Source organism: Oncorhynchus mykiss, chromosome 27, assembly GCF_013265735.2.
Source record: "Oncorhynchus mykiss isolate Arlee chromosome 27, USDA_OmykA_1.1, whole genome shotgun sequence".
NCBI lineage: Eukaryota > Metazoa > Chordata > Actinopteri > Salmoniformes > Salmonidae > Oncorhynchus > Oncorhynchus mykiss.
The window spans coordinates 46,813,494-46,830,594 of record NC_048591.1 but is presented as its reverse complement, the minus strand read 5'-3'; the positions used below and the strand labels follow the sequence as shown (position 1 = coordinate 46,830,594).

General features: G+C 44.4%; 1 protein-coding gene across 2 annotated transcripts in view; it reads right to left on the bottom strand.

Annotated features, from left to right (window-relative positions):
• The window catches only part of zgc:153184 (uncharacterized protein LOC751652 homolog), a 75,996-nt gene extending 67,328 nt beyond the window's left edge, over nt 1-8,668 (bottom strand). Inside the window, exon 1 of one of the 2 annotated variants that reach the window (XM_036965301.1) lies at nt 8,353-8,668. In XM_036965301.1, the coding sequence (XP_036821196.1) occupies nt 8,353-8,358 (6 nt within the window). In that variant the 5' untranslated portion in view covers nt 8,359-8,668. The remainder of the gene's footprint in view (nt 1-8,352) is intronic. The other variant, XM_036965300.1, reaches the window with a different exon arrangement.
• Between the last annotated feature and the right edge of the window lie 8,433 nt (nt 8,669-17,101).

Here is a 17,101-nt window from a genome sequence, read left to right as displayed (position 1 = left end):
ACATAGTGGATTAAATGTTCCCTCTTCCCCCTACATAGTCCCGCTCCTTGAAAGCGGCAGCTCTACCCTTTAACTCAGTGGGGATGTTGCCTGTAATCCATGGCTTCTGGTTGGGGTATGTAAGTACGTACGGTCACTGTGGGGGGGACGTCATCGATGCACTTATAGATGAAGCCAGTGAATGATGTGGTGTACTCCTCAATGCCATTGTCCTGTCTTATCTGGTGTCCTTTAAGTGTCAGGCCTGGTGTGAATTTAAGTATGCTCCCTCTAATTCTCTCTCTCTCTCTCCCTGCCCTCGCGTAGGACCTGAGCCCTAGGAACATGCCTCAGGACTACCAGGCCTGATGACCCCTGGCTGTTCCCAGTCCACCTGGTCGTGCTGCTGCTCCAGTTTATGGAATCTATGGAATCCTGACCTGTTCACCGGACGTGCTGCCTTGTCCCGGATCTTCTGTTTTCGGCTCTCTCTCTACCGCACCGGCTGTCTTGACCTCTGAATGCTCGGCTATGAAAAGCCAACTGACATTTACTCCTGAGGTGTTGACCTGTTGCACCCGCTACAACCACTGTAATTATTATTTGACCCTGCTGGTCATCTATGAACGTTTAAACATCTTGAAGAACAATCTGGCCTTAGTGGCTATGTACTGTTATAATCTCCACCCGGCACAGCCAGAAGAGGACTAGCCACCCCTCATAGCCTGGTTCCTCTCTAGGTTTCTTCCTAGGTTTTGGCCTTTCTATGGAGTTTTTCCTAGCCACCGTGCTTCTACACCTGCATTGGTTGCTGTTTGGGGTTTTAAGCTGGGTTTCTGTACAGCACTTTGAGATATCAGCTGATGTAAAAATGGCTTTATAAATCAATTTTATTGATTGATTGATTGATGGCTTGTTCATAACAAAATCTTTTGATACTACCAACTACTTTAGTAACTTTTTTTGTTGACACGATTAAGCAAATTTAGGCATGAATATGCAAACAACAAACGCTGAGCCTTCATATTCAACGGACCAAATAATGAAAGACAAGCGCTGTAGTTTTGAACTCTGAAAAAGTTAACGTGGAAGAGGAGAAGAAATTATTCTTATCTATAAATAAAGGACAAGCCACTTGGTACCGACAATCTGGACAGTCAATTTTCTGAGGTTGGTAGTGGAACACATTGCGACTCCTGTTTGCCACATCTTCAATCCAAGCCTAGGTTTCTTTAGGCCTGAAGGGAGGAAATGTCCAGTGCCCAAGAACAGCACCCTTTATTGGTTCAAACAGCCGACCAATCAGCATGTTACCTGCGCTTAGCAAACTTTAGGGAAAAAAACAAGGTTATTATACAGAATACTAAATAACAATAGACTTTCAACACGCTTATAGGGAAAGGCCCTCAACACGCTTATAGGGAAAGGCCCTCAACACGCTTATAGGGAAAGGCCATCAACACGCTTATAGGGAAAGGCCCTCAACACGCTTATAGGGAAAGGCCCTCAACACGCTTATAGGGAAAGGCCCTCAACACGCTTATAGGGAAAGGCCCTCAACACGCTTATAGGGAAAGGCCCTCAACACGCTTATAGGGAAAGGCCCTCAACACGCTTATAGGGAAAGGCCCTCAACACGCTTATAGGGAAAGGCCCTCAACACGCTTATAGGGAAAGGCCCTCAACACGCTTATAGGGAAAGGCCCTCAACACGCTTATAGGGAAAGGCCCTCAACACGCTTATAGGGAAAGGCCCTCAACATGCTTATAGGGAAAGGCCCTCAACACGCTTATAGGGAAAGGCCCTCAACACGCTTATAGGGAAAGGCCCTCAACACGCTTATAGGGAAAGGCCCTCAACACGCTTATAGGGAAAGGCCCTCAACACGCTTATAGGGAAAGGCCCTCAACACGCTTACAGGGAAAGGCCCTCAACACGCTTACAGGGAAAGGCCCTCAACACGCTTATAGGGAAAGGCCCTCAACACGCTTATAGGGAAAGGCCCTCAACACGCTTATAGGGAAAGGCCCTCAACACGCTTATAGGGAAAGGCCCTCAACACGCTTATAGGGAAAGGCCCTCAACACGCTTATAGGGAAAGGCCCTCAACACGCTTATAGGGAAAGGCCCTCAACACGCTTATAGGGAAAGACCCTCAACACGCTTATAGGGAAAGGCCCTCAACACGCTTATAGGGAAAGGCCCTCAACACGCTTATAGGGAAAGGCCCTCAACACGCTTATAGGGAAAGGCCTTCAACACGCTTATAGGGAAAGGCCCTCAACACGCTTATAGGGAAAGGCCCTCAACACGCTTATATGGAAAGGTCTTCAACACGCTTATAGGCAAAGGCCCTCAACATGCTTATAGGGAAAGGCCCTCAACATGCTTATAGGGAAAGGCCCTCAACACGCTTATAGGGAAAGGCCCTCAACACGCTTATAGGGAAAGGCCCTCAACACGCTTAACGGGAAAGGCCCTCAACATGCTTATAGGGAAAGTAGACACCTTGATGTTCTGAGGGCAAAAGGGGGGAGAGGGGTGCAACTCAATATTAGGAAAGTGTTCCTAATGTTTTGTTCACTCAGTGTATAGATTTACTATAGAATCCATAGGTGGTCTGTTGCCCATATACCATAGACTCACTTTAAAATCCATATGTTGTCTGTAATCCCATTTATTTTACAAAGCCCTTTTTTTTACATCAGCAAATGTCACAAAGTGCTTTACAGAAACCCAGCCTAACCCCCCCCCCCCCCCACCCCCACACCCCCCCAAAGAGCAAGCAATGCAGAAGCCCAGTGGAGAGGAAAAACTCCCTAGAAAAGTCCCGGAATCTACACTGTAAAAATAGAACGTCTCAAAACATCATGATTGTGTAATGAAGCCATGACAAGTAGTGAACCTGACCTGAGATCAGGTGATTGGATATAACCCATTCATCCTGATCCATTGCACCTCATGGCACAACAAGCTGCTTTTAATACCAATAAAGATTAGACTCCCCCCCCCCCCCCCCCCCCCCCTCCCCCAAACATATAACATTGTGTAAAAAATAATAATTCATTAAGTCTTAAAATGTTGAATTACCCACAATACTCTGAAAACAGAGACACGTCAAGAAAGAAAGGGCAAAGAGATGAAAACTAGACTTCCAACGAGTTCAAATCCCTCAGTTCTCTATGTTTGGTTGTCGTGCATCTGAACAGATCAATCGATGGATGATGGTACTTTTGATTATCTCGTGATCTCGACAAAACAACAAAACAACTTTTGTTATGTCGTGATCGCGAGATAAATAGGGAACTATTCATTTTTTATTTTCTTCATATGTCCTCTTTGGACTTTTCATAGTATCCTGCAATGCTTGCTGTAAAACCCAATGATGTGCATAAACACCTGGATGACTGACAGGAGGTGCTGTATTGAAGCCACAGGGCAGCCATCTTGGCACTCCTTTTCCATTGTGAAAAATATTTTGTAAAGCTATAGAAATTGATTTATTAATGTCTACATTCATTTTTGCCACGTTTATTATATTACAGACATTTAAATGCATACTTTTAAAATCGTGTGAGCTAAACATTAACATTTAAAATGTAAAAATATATATTTTTAAATGTCCTTAATATATTTTGGGGGGGGGGGGAGTACTAATGTTACTGTCCACACTACAACAAAGAAATTCATGTAATTTTGTCCTTGAAACATTTAATTGAAATAGAATTCCATCCATTCCTATGGAGGACTGTTCCTACTGGGCAGTACCAATATGGCCGACCGGTGGCTTCAAAGCCTGTCAATGGCCAATACACAGCAATTAACAATCCAGGGTTCATATACATGTACGTACATCATTGGTGAAACCTCTAGTCACTGTCGGTGGTTGGAGCACTGTGCTCAACAATGCCTGCCAAAAATGGTTACAACTGGCAAATGATCAGATACATAAACCAATGTTAACCATTAGAATATTCCAGAAGGAGTCATCTAATTCTTCACTAGACAGGAGGTGAAACACCATCATAGTGTTTAGAAGCTATAGAGAGAGAGAGAAAGCTTATCTTTTGGTGACGTTATCTAATTCGGTACTAAACAGAAACACGAAACACCAAATTAGTGTTTTGAACCTTTTTTAAGGTAGGTCTCCCAGTCCCTGGCAAGGTGTTACACAACACATAACTAACTGTTGTTATAACACACTATGTCGCGTTTCAAAACATCTCAGGATGATGTGTTTCAATACTCCAGTAAAGTTAAGCTTTCGTCTCCTTCACGTTGGTGGGCAGCTAGTTTTGGTGTTACAAAACATTTCATTTGATCAATCGGGTGGAGATTTTAAGAGCACCTGTCCATTAAGACCAGATCGTTTGTTAATCAAGACGTTCATAGATGACCAGCAGGGTCAAATAATAACCACAGTGGTTTGAAGGGTGCAACAGGTCAGTACCTCAGGAGTAAATGTCAGTTGGCTTTTCATAGCCAGAGCATTCAGAGGTCGAGACGGCAAGTCCATGAGAGAGAAGGAGACAGAGAAGAGAAACAGCAAATTGATTTTAGAGAACTCAGCTGACTTCATGGATTTTTCTTACAAAATAGTAAACAACTTGTTGGATCTTGGATTCCCCCTCTCTGTTCTCTTCATGGGAACAGATTTATAAGTCTGCTGAAGTTGTGTCCCAAACGGCACCCTATTCCGTACACGGTGAACTACTTTTGACCAGGGCCCATTTGACTCAGTAAATCAAATCAAATGGTCACATACACATAGGTTCAGACCCAGGACCCAGTTTGTATAGGGCGGGGTTCAGACCCAGGACCCAGTTTTCATAGGGCGGGGTTCAGACCCAGGACCCAGTTTGTATAGGGCGGGGTTCAGACCCAGGACCCAGTTTGTATAGGGCGGGGTTCAGACCCAGGACCCAGTTTGTATAGGGCGGGGTTCAGACCCAGGACCCAGTTTGTATAGGGCGGGGTTCAGACCCAGGACCCAGTTTGTATAGGGCGGGGTTCAGACCCAGGACCCAGTTTGTATAGGGCGGGGTTCAGACCCAGGACCCAGTTTGTATAGGGCGGGGTTCAGACCCAGGACCCAGTTTGCATAGGGTGGGGTTCAGACCCAGGGCCCAGTTTGTATAGGGCGGGGTTCAGACCCAGGACCCAGTTTTCATAGGGCGGGGTTCAGACCCAGGACCCAGTTTGTATAGGGCGGGGTTCAGACCCAGGATCCAGTTTGTATAGGGCGGGGTTCAGACCCAGGACCCAGTTTGTATAGGGCGGGGTTCAGACCCAGGATCCCGAGCTTGATGATGAGCTTGGAGGGTACTACGGTGCTGAAGGCTGAGCTGTAGTCAATGAACAGCATTCTCACATGAGGTATTCTGGAGAGACACTCACATGATACTCAGGGGTACATTCCAAATAGCCATCCTATTCCCTACGTAGTGCACTACTCTTCCACCTGGACAAGAGGAATACTTAAGAGTTGAAAAGTCGGAAGTTTACATAACACTTAGTTTGGAGTCATCACGACTTCAACTGTAGGTGTTCCTCTTGTCCAGGTGGGACAGTAGTGCACTACGCAGTAAATAGGACGGCCATTTGGGATGTAACCCCTGAGTATCATGTGAGTGTCTCTCCAGTTATCAGAGGCATAATGTATGGATGTTTTATGTATGTAACCCTCCCACTGGGAAACACACTGGTTGAATCCGCGTTGTTTCAATGAAATGAAATGCACGTTGAATTGGCGCCTGTTCCCAGTAAAGCTGTGACCAAGTCACTGGACTGGATGTGCTATGCTTAGTTAAATGGTAATACAATTGCAGTGGTATTAAGTACTTCAGTAAAAAAATACTTTAAAGTACTACTTAAGTAGTTTTTATTTTTTGGGGGGGGGGGGGGGGGGTATCCGTACTTGACTATTTATATTTGACAACTTTTGCTTTAATTTCACTACATTCCTAAAGAAAATCGTATACTTTTTACTCTGTACATTTTCCCTGACACCCGAATGTATTCGTTCCATTTTGAATGCTTATCAGGACAGGAAAATCTAGGTCTAATTCACACACTTATCAAGAGAAACATACCTGGTCATCCCTACTGCCTCTGATCTGAAGGACTCACTAAACAGAGAACATCCCTGGTCATCCCTACTGCCTCTGATCTGGAGGACTCACTAAACAGAGAACATCCCTGGTCATCCCTACTGCCTCTGATCTGGAGGACTCACTAAACAGAGAACATCCCTGGTCATCCCTACTGCCTCTGATCTGGAGGACTCACTAAACAGAGAACATCCCTGGTCATCCCTACTGCCTCTGATCTGGAGGACTCACTAAACAGAGAACATCCCTGGTCATCCCTACTGCCTCTGATCTGGAGGACTCACTAAACAGAGAACATCCCTGGTCATCCCTACTGCCTCTGATCTGGAGGACTCACTAAACAGAGAACATCCCTGATCATCCCTACTGCCTCTGATCTGGAGGACTCCCTAAACAGAGAACATCCCTGGTCATCCCTACTGCCTCTGATCTGGAGGACTCACTAAACAGAGAACATCCCTGGTCATCCCTACTGCCTCTGATCTGGAGGACTCACTAAACAGAGAACATCCCTGGTCATCCCTACTGCCTCTGATCTGGAGGACTCACTAAACAGAGAACATCCCTGGTCATCCCTACTACCTCTGATTTGGAGGACTCACTAAACAGAGAACATCCCTACTGCCTCTGATCTGGAGGACTCACTAAACAGAGAACATCCCTGGTCATCTCTACTGCCTCTGATCTGGAGGACTCACTAAACAGAGAACATCCCTGGTTATCCCTACTGCCTCTGATCTGGAGGACTCACTAAACAGAGAACATCCCTGGTCATCCCTACTGCCTCTGATCTGGAGTACTCACTAAACAGAGAACATCCCTGGTCATCCCTACTGCCTCTGATCTGGAGGACTCACTAAACAGAGAACATCCCTGGTCATCCCTACTGCCTCTGATCTGGAGGACTCACTAAACAGAGAACATCCCTGGTCATTCCTACTGCCTCTGATCTGGAGGACTCACTAAACAGAGAACATCCCTGGTCCTCCCTGCTGCCTCTGATCTGGAGGACTCACTAAACAGAGAACATCCCTGGTCATCTCTACTGCCTCTGATCTGGAGGACTCACTAAACAGAGAACATCCCTGGTCATCCCTACTGCCTCTGATCTGGAGGACTCACTAAACAGAGAACATCCCTGGTCATCCCTACTGCCTCTGATCTGGAGGACTCACTAAACAGAGAACATCCCTGGTCATCCCTACTGCCTCTGATCTGGAGGACTCACTAAACAGAGAACATCCCTGGTCATTCCTACTGCCTCTGATCTGGAGGACTCACTAAACAGAGAACATCCCTGGTCCTCCCTGCTGCCTCTGATCTGGAGGACTCACTAAACAGAGAACATCCCTGGTCATCTCTACTGCCTCTGATCTGGAGGACTCACTAAACAGAGAACATCCCTGGTCATCCCTACTGCCTCTGATCTGGAGGACTCACTAAACAGAGAACATCCCTGGTCATCCCTACTGCCTCTGATCTGACTGACTCACTAAACAGAGAACATCCCTGGTCATCCCTACTGCCTCTGATCTGGAGGACTCACTAAACAGGGAACATCCCTGGTCATCCCTACTGCCTCTGATCTGACTGACTCACTAAACAGAGAACATCCCTGGTCATCCCTACTACCTCTGATCTGGAGGACTCACCTCACTAAACACAAATGCTTCATGTGTCATGCCTGTGTTGGCGTGTCCCTCAGGTTATCAGTAAATACAAGGAAAAACAAGAAAATGGTGCTGTCTGGTTTGCTAAATATAGGGGATTTACAATGATTTTAGCAGTAACATTTACTTTTGATGGTTAGACTTTTACTCAGGTAGTATTTCACTGGGTGACTTTCACTTTTACTAAAGTAACATGGTGACTTTCACTTTTACTAAAGTAACATATGACAATTGGGGACTTTTTCCACCACTGATATAATGTGAATCGGAGATTCTTCACGGAAATAAGTACAGGGTGGCTTTAACTAGCCAATATTAGAAAGTCAATTTTATCCCCAATGAAAAGATAGATAGATTTCCATTAAATACAAAGATTTATATTAAATACAAAGCTTTACATTAATTACAAAGCAAATATGTTGTGATATAACTTGTAGCCAACAACTCCACATTTCCAAGGCGACAGAGTCTACTTCCACAAGTTGTTAAACCAACTTCAGCAGAGTTGAGTTCCGTGAATATTTTTTTTATCTACAACGAAATCCTACTGTCCAAACACTTCATTCTAAACTTGTTAACAACTGTTGCTTACCTCCATCCTTGAGGAATTCGCGATATGCACCTTTTCCTGCCCTCTTCTCTGTCTCCTCGGATGACCGCGCTGCTGCGTTTGAGCGAAGCCACTTCAGAGGCTGGAGAGCTCTCCTACACTACTAACGCGGAGAGGGAATGAGAGATGTGAGCACACTCCTTGAACAGCGGAGGTCTGTGTTTACAGATAACTACACTGTCATATCTTCACAGGCAGTGTACGAGACGAGGTTGATCGAAGGAGAGAGAGGGAGTGGCGGAGGCTTCAGTTTTGCGCGCAGTTGCATTGGTGCCACTCTTCTCGCACAACAGTTGAACGATATATTGAGGCTGATGATTTAAGTATGCTATTGGCCTTGGCAGATGTCATTGTGCAAACAAGTCGATATATTTCGCAAGACACACTACTTTGTTGTTGAAGAAATAGTATACTGAGCTTCAACCTGGTATCATTGCATTTCGTATTATTCTTTACCTATTAAAATCGGGACATTCCATTTAGTATGATATGTTACGTTTCGTTTCTTATAAACCCAGGGTCGTTACAGTATGTATTCATTTGTGGGTGTCCATCATCCATTTTGGATGATATGTTACGTAATTCGTATTATATGCCCCGGATTTGCAAAACGTCCAATATGTTACGAATTGTCAAAACGTGTTATATTATACACATTTTCAAACATGTACAATATGTTATGAATTTGCAAAACGTATGATATGTTACAAATTCTAGCTAGGTTGCTAGGGGTTAGGGTTAAGTGTAGGAGTTAGGTTAAAGGTTAGGGTTAGCTAAAAGGGTTAAATTTAGGGTTTGGGGAAAGGGAAGTGTTAGCTAACATGCTAAGTAGTTCCAAAGTAGCTCAAAAGTAGTAAGTAGTTGAAAAATTGCTCATTATCAAGAGATTAGATGAGATTCAAACTCGCAATCTTTAGGTTGCTAGACATTTACATTATAGGCCTACCAACCACCCTACTTTCGTTTTTACCTTAAGTAACCATCAGTCTTATGTAACCATATCAAACGTAACATACTAAATCATACTAAATATAGTCTCGGGATTATGTACAGAATAATACGAAATGCTCTTAGACCAAGTTGCGAGCTTGGATAAAATACTTTTTAAACAAACATTCAAACTGGTGTGGAGGTATGACAATAACAGCTGTGTTTTCATATTAAACATGTCATCTAATTCAGAACTTATGGACCACATCATCATGATCAACATCCTCATCAACCACATCATCTACCACATCCTCATCATCATCAACCACATCATTATCATCATCATGATCAACATCATCATCCTCATCATCAACATCCTCATCAACCACATCATCATCATCATCATCATGATCCTCATCATCATCAACCACATCATTATCATTTTTATTTATTTTTTTTATTTCACCTTTATTTAACCAGGTAGGCTAGTTGAGAACAAGTTCTCATTTGCAACTGCGACCTGGCCAAGATAAAGCATAGCAGTATGAGCAGACAACACAGAGTTACACATGGAGTAAACAATTAACAAGTCAATAACACAGTAGAAAACAAAGGGGGAGTCTATATACAATGTGTGCAAAAGGCATGAGGTAGGCGAATAATTACAATTTTGCAGATTAACACTGGAGTGATAAATGATCAGATGGTCATGTACAGGTGTGCAAAAGAGCAGAAAAATAAATAAATAAAAACAGTATGGGGATGAGGTAGGTGAAAATGGGTGGGCTATTTACCAATAGACTATGTACAGCTGCAGCGATCGGTTAGCTGCTCAGATAGCTGATGTTTGAAGTTGGTGAGGGAGATAAAAGTCTCCAACTTCAGCGATTTTTGCAATTCGTTCCAGTCACAGGCAGCAGAGTACTGGAACGAAAGGCGGCCAAATGAGGTGTTGGCTTTAGGGATGATCAGTGAGATACACCTGCTGGAGCGCGTGCTACGGATGGGTGTTGCCATCGTGACCAGTGAGCTGAGATAAGGCGGAGCTTTACCTAGCATGGACTTGTAGATGACCTGGAGCCAGTGGGTCTGGCGACGAATATGTAGCGAAGGCCAGCCGACTAGCGCATACAAGTCGCAGTGGTGGGTGGTATAAGGTGCTTTAGTGACAAAACGGATGGCACTGTGATAGACTGCATCCAGTTTGCTGAGTAGAGTGTTGGAAGCCATTTTGTAGATGACATCGCCGAAGTCGAGGATCGGTAGGATAGTCAGTTTTACTAGGGTAAGCTTGGCGGCGTGAGTGAAGGAGGCTTTGTTGCGGAATAGAAAGCCGACTCTTGATTTGATTTTCGATTGGAGATGTTTGATATGAGTCTGGAAGGAGAGTTTGCAGTCTAGCCAGACACCTAGGTACTTATAGATGTCCACATATTCTAGGTCGGAACCATCCAGGGTGGTGATGCTAGGCGGGCATGCGGGTGCAGGCAGCGATCGGTTGAAAAGCATGCATTTGGTTTTACTAGCGTTTAAGAGCAGTCGGAGGCCACGGAAGGAGTGTTGTATGGCATTGAAGCTTCAACCACACCATCAACCACATCATCATCATGGCACCACATCATCATCATCATCAACCACATCATCATCATCTACAAGTACATCATCATCAACCACATCATCATCATCATCATCATCATCATCAACAACATCAACATCATCATCAACCACATCATCATCTACATCATCAACAACATCAACATCATCATCAACCACATCAACATCATCATCATCTACATCATCAACATCATCCACCACATCATCTACATCATCATCAACTACATCATCAACATCATAATCATCATTAACCACATCATCTTCATCTACATCATCATTAACCACATCATCGTCATTAACCACATCATCATCAACATTGTCGTGTCTTTGGCTATGCCGGATTAAGTGATATGACATGCTATTCTATAAAATAATTTATCCGTAATTAATATTACCTGATTGAGCTAATCACGTAAATGTAATTAACTAGAGAGTCAGGGCACCACGAAATAATATTTATAGAGCTGTTACCTTCCGAATAAACTCTTAAAGACCTAGTAATATTTTACATCAATAGCAGTCAATTTTAATCGTCACCTTAATTCAGTCCAATCTGAAAATGGTAAATTCTTGGTTATCTTCACGAACCCTGGCTAACAAGTTGAATCAGCAATACAAAATTGGGTTTCATTATTTATTTACTAAATACCTAACTAATCACACATAATTACACATACACATAATTAATCATAACTTGGTTACATAAAGGAAAACGTCCCTAGCGGGCGGAACAGATATGACAGCTTGTTACACAAAAGAAAAGGGGCGGGGTTTGAGTGAAAGAGCGGGAAGACTGAGTAACAAAGGGAGAAGCTAAATACAGTATCTTATGCATTCTAAATTACCGGCCATTTGGAAAAGGAAAATGCAATAAATATTTACCCTGAGCTGCGCTTCGGTAGGTTGGTGGTAGATGGAAGGCCGTGTTGCCCAACCAAGTCCTTTGAAGAATGTCTCTGCTGGTAAATTGGGTACGTTGTAGTAACATCATTGTGTGGTAGACGGGATACTCTGTCTGTTCCTTCCTAACCTGCGTTTGCAGCTGCTGTTGCTAACTCAACGGTTAGGAGGTATCGCTTCTGTAGTGAATAAGAGTTCAAAGTTCATACCATTCGCAACCAAAGCTCACGCTGATGTTGGCTTCGTTTTGTAGTTATTATCTGAACCATTCTGACATCGGACCGTCGTCCTCACATCCTCGGAACAGGAGGTTATATTGTCGTCAAGGCTTTATATAGCTGAGGGAGAAGGGTGTGTCTGAAAAGTTTTATAACCAATGTCCCTTCTCAGGGGCGGGCCACTGATTGAGCAGAGCCCTAACCTTATGACAACCCAAATCTCTCATTTGGAAGCTAAAATTACATTTCATCTCTTCACCAATAATTTCATATTCAAACATTTAAATTGAACAACAATTCTATGTGAATCCGATAACTACAATGTGCAGACTTTCCACTGTAGGGTTTATGTCATCTTATCATTGATGAAAATGTCTCAGATGACAACCGAACTGACATCATATTCATTAAGTACCACCGCATATGTTCAATTGGTCAGATTACCAGAATATAGTTAATTTCCCCCCTCCTTCGGATGTTACCAGAATCTCTATGTTAATCAAGGTGTTTGCAAATGTAACATCAGTAGGGTAGAGAGAGGAAAAAGGGGGGAAGAGGTATTTATCACTGTCATAAACCTACCCTCAGGCCAACGTCATGACAAAATCATCATCTACATCATCATCCACATCATCATCATAGCAGTGTGAACAGACAACACAGAGTTACACATGGAGTAAACAATTAACAAGTCAATAACACAGTAGAAAAAAAGAGAGTCTATATACATTGTGTGCAAAAGGCATGAGGAGGTAGGCGAATAATTACAATTTTGCAGATTAACACTGGAGTGATAAATGATCAGATGGTCATGTACAGGTAGAGATATTGGTGTGCAAAAGAGCAGAAAAGTAAATAAATATAAACAGTATGGGGATAGGTAGGTAGGGGGTAGGTAAAATTGGGTGGGCTATTTACCGATAGACTATGTACAGCGGCAGCGATCGGTTAGCTGCTCAGATAGCAGATGTTTGAAGTTGGAGAGGGAGATAAAAGTCTCCAACTTCAGCGATTTTTGCAATTTGTTCCAGTCACAGGCAGCAGAGAACTGGAACGAAAGGCGGCCAAATGAGGTGTTGGCTTTAGGGATGATCAGTGAGATACACCTGCTGGAGCGCGTGCTACGGGTGGGTGTTGCCATCGTGACCAGTGAATTGAGATAAGGCAGAGCTTTACCTAGCATGGACTTGTAGATGACCTGGAGCCAGTGGGTCTGGCGAGGAATATGTAGCGAGGGCCAGCCGACTAGAGCATACAGGTCGCAGTGGTGGGTGGTATAAGGTGCTTTAGTAACAAAACGGATGGCACTGTGATAAACTGCATTCAGTTTGCTGAGTAGAGTATTGGAAGCTATTTTGTAGATGACATCGCCGAAGTCGAGGATCGGTAGGATAGTCAGTTTTACTAGGGTAAGCTTGGCGGCGTGAGTGAAGGAGGCTTTGTTGCGGAATAGAAAGCCGATTCTAGATTTGATTTTAGATTGGAGATGTTTGATGTGGGTCTGGAAGGAGAGTTTACAGTCTAGCCAGACACCTAGGTACTTATAGATGTCCACATATTCTGTTGGCCGAGGTTGGAGTAGCCAGGAGGAAGGCATGGCCAGCCGTTGAGAAATGCTTGTTGAAGTTTTCGATAATCATCAAATCAAATCAAATTTATTTATATAGCCCTTCGTACATCAGCTGATATCTCAAAGTGCTGTACAGAAACCCAGCCTAAAACCCCAAACAGCAAGCAATGCAGGTGTAGAAGCACGGTGGCTAGGAAAAACACCCTAGAAAGGCCAAAACCTAGGAAGAAACCTAGAGAGGAACCAGGCTATGTGGGGTGGCCAGTCCTCTTCTGGCTGTGCCGGGTGGAGATTATAACAGAACATGGCCAAGATGTTCAAATGTTCATAAATGACCAGCATGGTCCAATAATAATAAGGCAGAACAGTTGAAACTGGAGCAGCAGCACGGCCAGGTGGACTGGGGACAGCAAGGAGTCATCATGTCAGGTAGTCCTGAGGCATGGTCCTAGGGCTCAGGTCCTCCGAGAGAGAGAAAGAAAGAGAGAAAGAGAGAATTAGAGAGAGCACACTTAAATTCACACAGGACACCGAATAGGACAGGAGAAGTACTCCAGATATAACAAACTGACCCATGGATTTATCGGTGGTGACCGTGTTACCTAGCCTCAGTGCAGTGGGCAGCTGGGAGGAGGTGCTCTTGTTCTCCATGGACTTCACAGTGTCCCAGAACTTTTTGGAGTTAGAGCTACAGGATGCAAATTTCTGCCTGAAGAAGCTGGCCTTTGCTTTCCTGACTGACTGCCTGTATTGGTTCCTGACTTCCCTGAACAGTTGCATATTGCGGGGACTATTCGATGCTATTGCAGTCCACCACAGGATGTTTTTGTGCTGGTCGAGGGCAGTCAGGTCTGGAGTGAACCAGGGGCTATATCTGTTCTTAGTTCTGCATTTTTTGAACAGAGCATGCTTATCTAAAATGGTGAGGAAGTTACTTTTAAAGAATGACCAGGCATCCTCAACTTACGGGATGAGGTCAATATCCTTTCAGGATACCCGGGCCAGGTCGATTAGAAAGGCCTGCTCACAGAAGTGTTTTAGGGAGCGTTTGACAGTGATGAGGGGTGGTCGTTTGACCGCGGCTCCGTAGCGGATACAGGCAATGAGACAGTGATCGCTGAAATCCTGGTTGAAGACAGCGGAGGTGTATTTGGAGGGCCAGTTGGTCAGGATGACGTCTATGAGGGTGCCCTTGTTTACAGATCTAGGGTTGTACCTGGTGGGTTCCTTGATGATTTGTGTGAGATTGAGGGCATCTAGCTTAGATTGTAGGACTGCCGGGGTGTTAAGAATATCCCAGTTTAGGTCACCTAACAGAACAAACTCTGAAGCTATCTACATCATCAACCACATCATAATCGTCATTTCAGCTGTAGAAGCTTGTCTCAAACTAGAACAAACACAATGTAATGCACATTTTTGCTTGTTAGGGGGGGGATGAACATATTGTCATGGACTAGATAAATTATAATGGCTTTAAAAGGGGGGGGGGGTGAAAATATAATGGACTAGATGCTAATAATGCTAGATATCATTATTGTCACTATCCGTCCCTCATCTTGTCTTGCTGCCAACCTACAGCTCTCCTTGTCCTCTACTCTGATTGGCAGACTGAATTATCATTTCAAATTTGGGGAAAAAGTGTTCTCTAATTATTGTGTATTTGGTGTATTTTATGAGGAAGCGCAGCTCTGTTGTTTTTTTCACAATGCAGTGGTCCACAGCCTTTCCTCTCAGGGCCAGATAACCCTAATCCATTCTTAATGCAGTGGTCCACAGCCTGTCCTCTCAGGGCCAGATAACCCTAATCCATTCTTAATGCAGTGATCCACAGCCTTTCCTCTCAGGGCCAGATAACCCTAATCCATTCTTAATGCAGTGATCCACAGCCTTTCCTCTCAGGGCCAGATAACCCTAATCGATTCTTAATGCAGTGATCCACAGCCTGTCCTCTCAGGGCCAGATAACCCTAATCCATTCTTAATGCAGTGGTCCACAGCCTGTCCTCTCAGGGCCAGATAACCCTAATCCATTCTTAATGCAGTGATCCACAGCCTTTCCTCTCAGGGCCAGATAACCCTAATCCATTCTTAATGCAGTGGTCCACAGCCTGTCCTCTCAGGGCCAGATAACCCTAATCTTTTCATAAGGCAGTGATCCACAGCCTTTCCTCTCAGGGCCAGATAACCCTAATCTTTTCATAAGGCAGTGATCCACAGCCTTTCCTCTCAGGGCCAGATAACCCTAATCCATTCACAAGGCAGTGATCCACAGCCTTTCCTCTCAGGGCCAGCTAACCCTAATCCATTCATAAGGCAGTGATCCACAGCCTTTCCTCTCAGGGCCAGATAACCCTAATCCATTCATAAGGCAGTGATCCACAGCCATTCTTCTCAGGGCCAGATAACCCTAATCCATTCATAAGGAAGTGATCCACAGCCTTTCCTCTCAGGGCCAGATAACCCTAATCCATTCATAAGGCAGTGATCCACAGCCTTTCCTCTCAGGGCCAGATAACCCTAATCCATTCTTAATGCAGTGATCCACAGCCTTTCCTCTCAGGGCCAGATAACCCTAATCCATTCTTAATGCAGTGGTCCACAGCCTGTCCTCTCAGGGCCAGATAACCCTAATCTTTTCATAAGGCAGTGATCCACAGCCTTTCCTCTCAGGGCCAGATAACCCTAATCTTTTCATAAGGCAGTGATCCACAGCCTTTCCTCTCAGGGCCAGATAACCCTAATCCATTCACAAGGCAGTGATCCACAGCCTTTCCTCTCAGGGCCAGCTAACCCTAATCCATTCATAAGGCAGTGATCCACAGCCTTTCCTCTCAGGGCCAGATAACCCTAATCCATTCATAAGGCAGTGATCCACAGCCTTTCTTCTCAGGGCCAGATAACCCTAATCCATTCATAAGGTAGTGATCCACAGCCTTTCCTCTCAGGGCCAGATAACCCTAATCCATTCATAAGGCAGTGATCCACAGCCTTTCCTCTCAGGGCCAGATAACCCTAATCCATTCTTAATGCAGTGGTCCACAGCCTGTCCTCTCAGGGCCAGATAACCCTAATCCTTTCATAAGGCAGTGATCCACAGCCTTTCCTCTCAGGGCCAGATAACCCTAATCCATTCTTAATGCAGTGGTCCACAGCCTGTCCTCTCAGGGCCAGATAACCCTAATCCATTCATAAGGCAGTGATCCACAGCCTTTCCTCTAAGGGCCAGATAACCCTAATCCATTCATAAGGCAGTGATCCACAGCCTTTCCTCTCAGGGCCAGCTAACCCTAATCCATTCAAAAGGCAGTTATCCACAGCCTTTCCTCTCAGGGCCAGATAACCCTAATCCATTCATAAGGCAGTGATCCACAGCCTTTCCTCTCAGGGCCAGATAACCCTAATCCATTCATAAGGCAGTGATCCACAGCCTTTCTTCTGTTGATAGCCAGCTTTTTCTGTCTACCCTTTTCAAGGCTGTGCTCACTAAGGCTGAACTT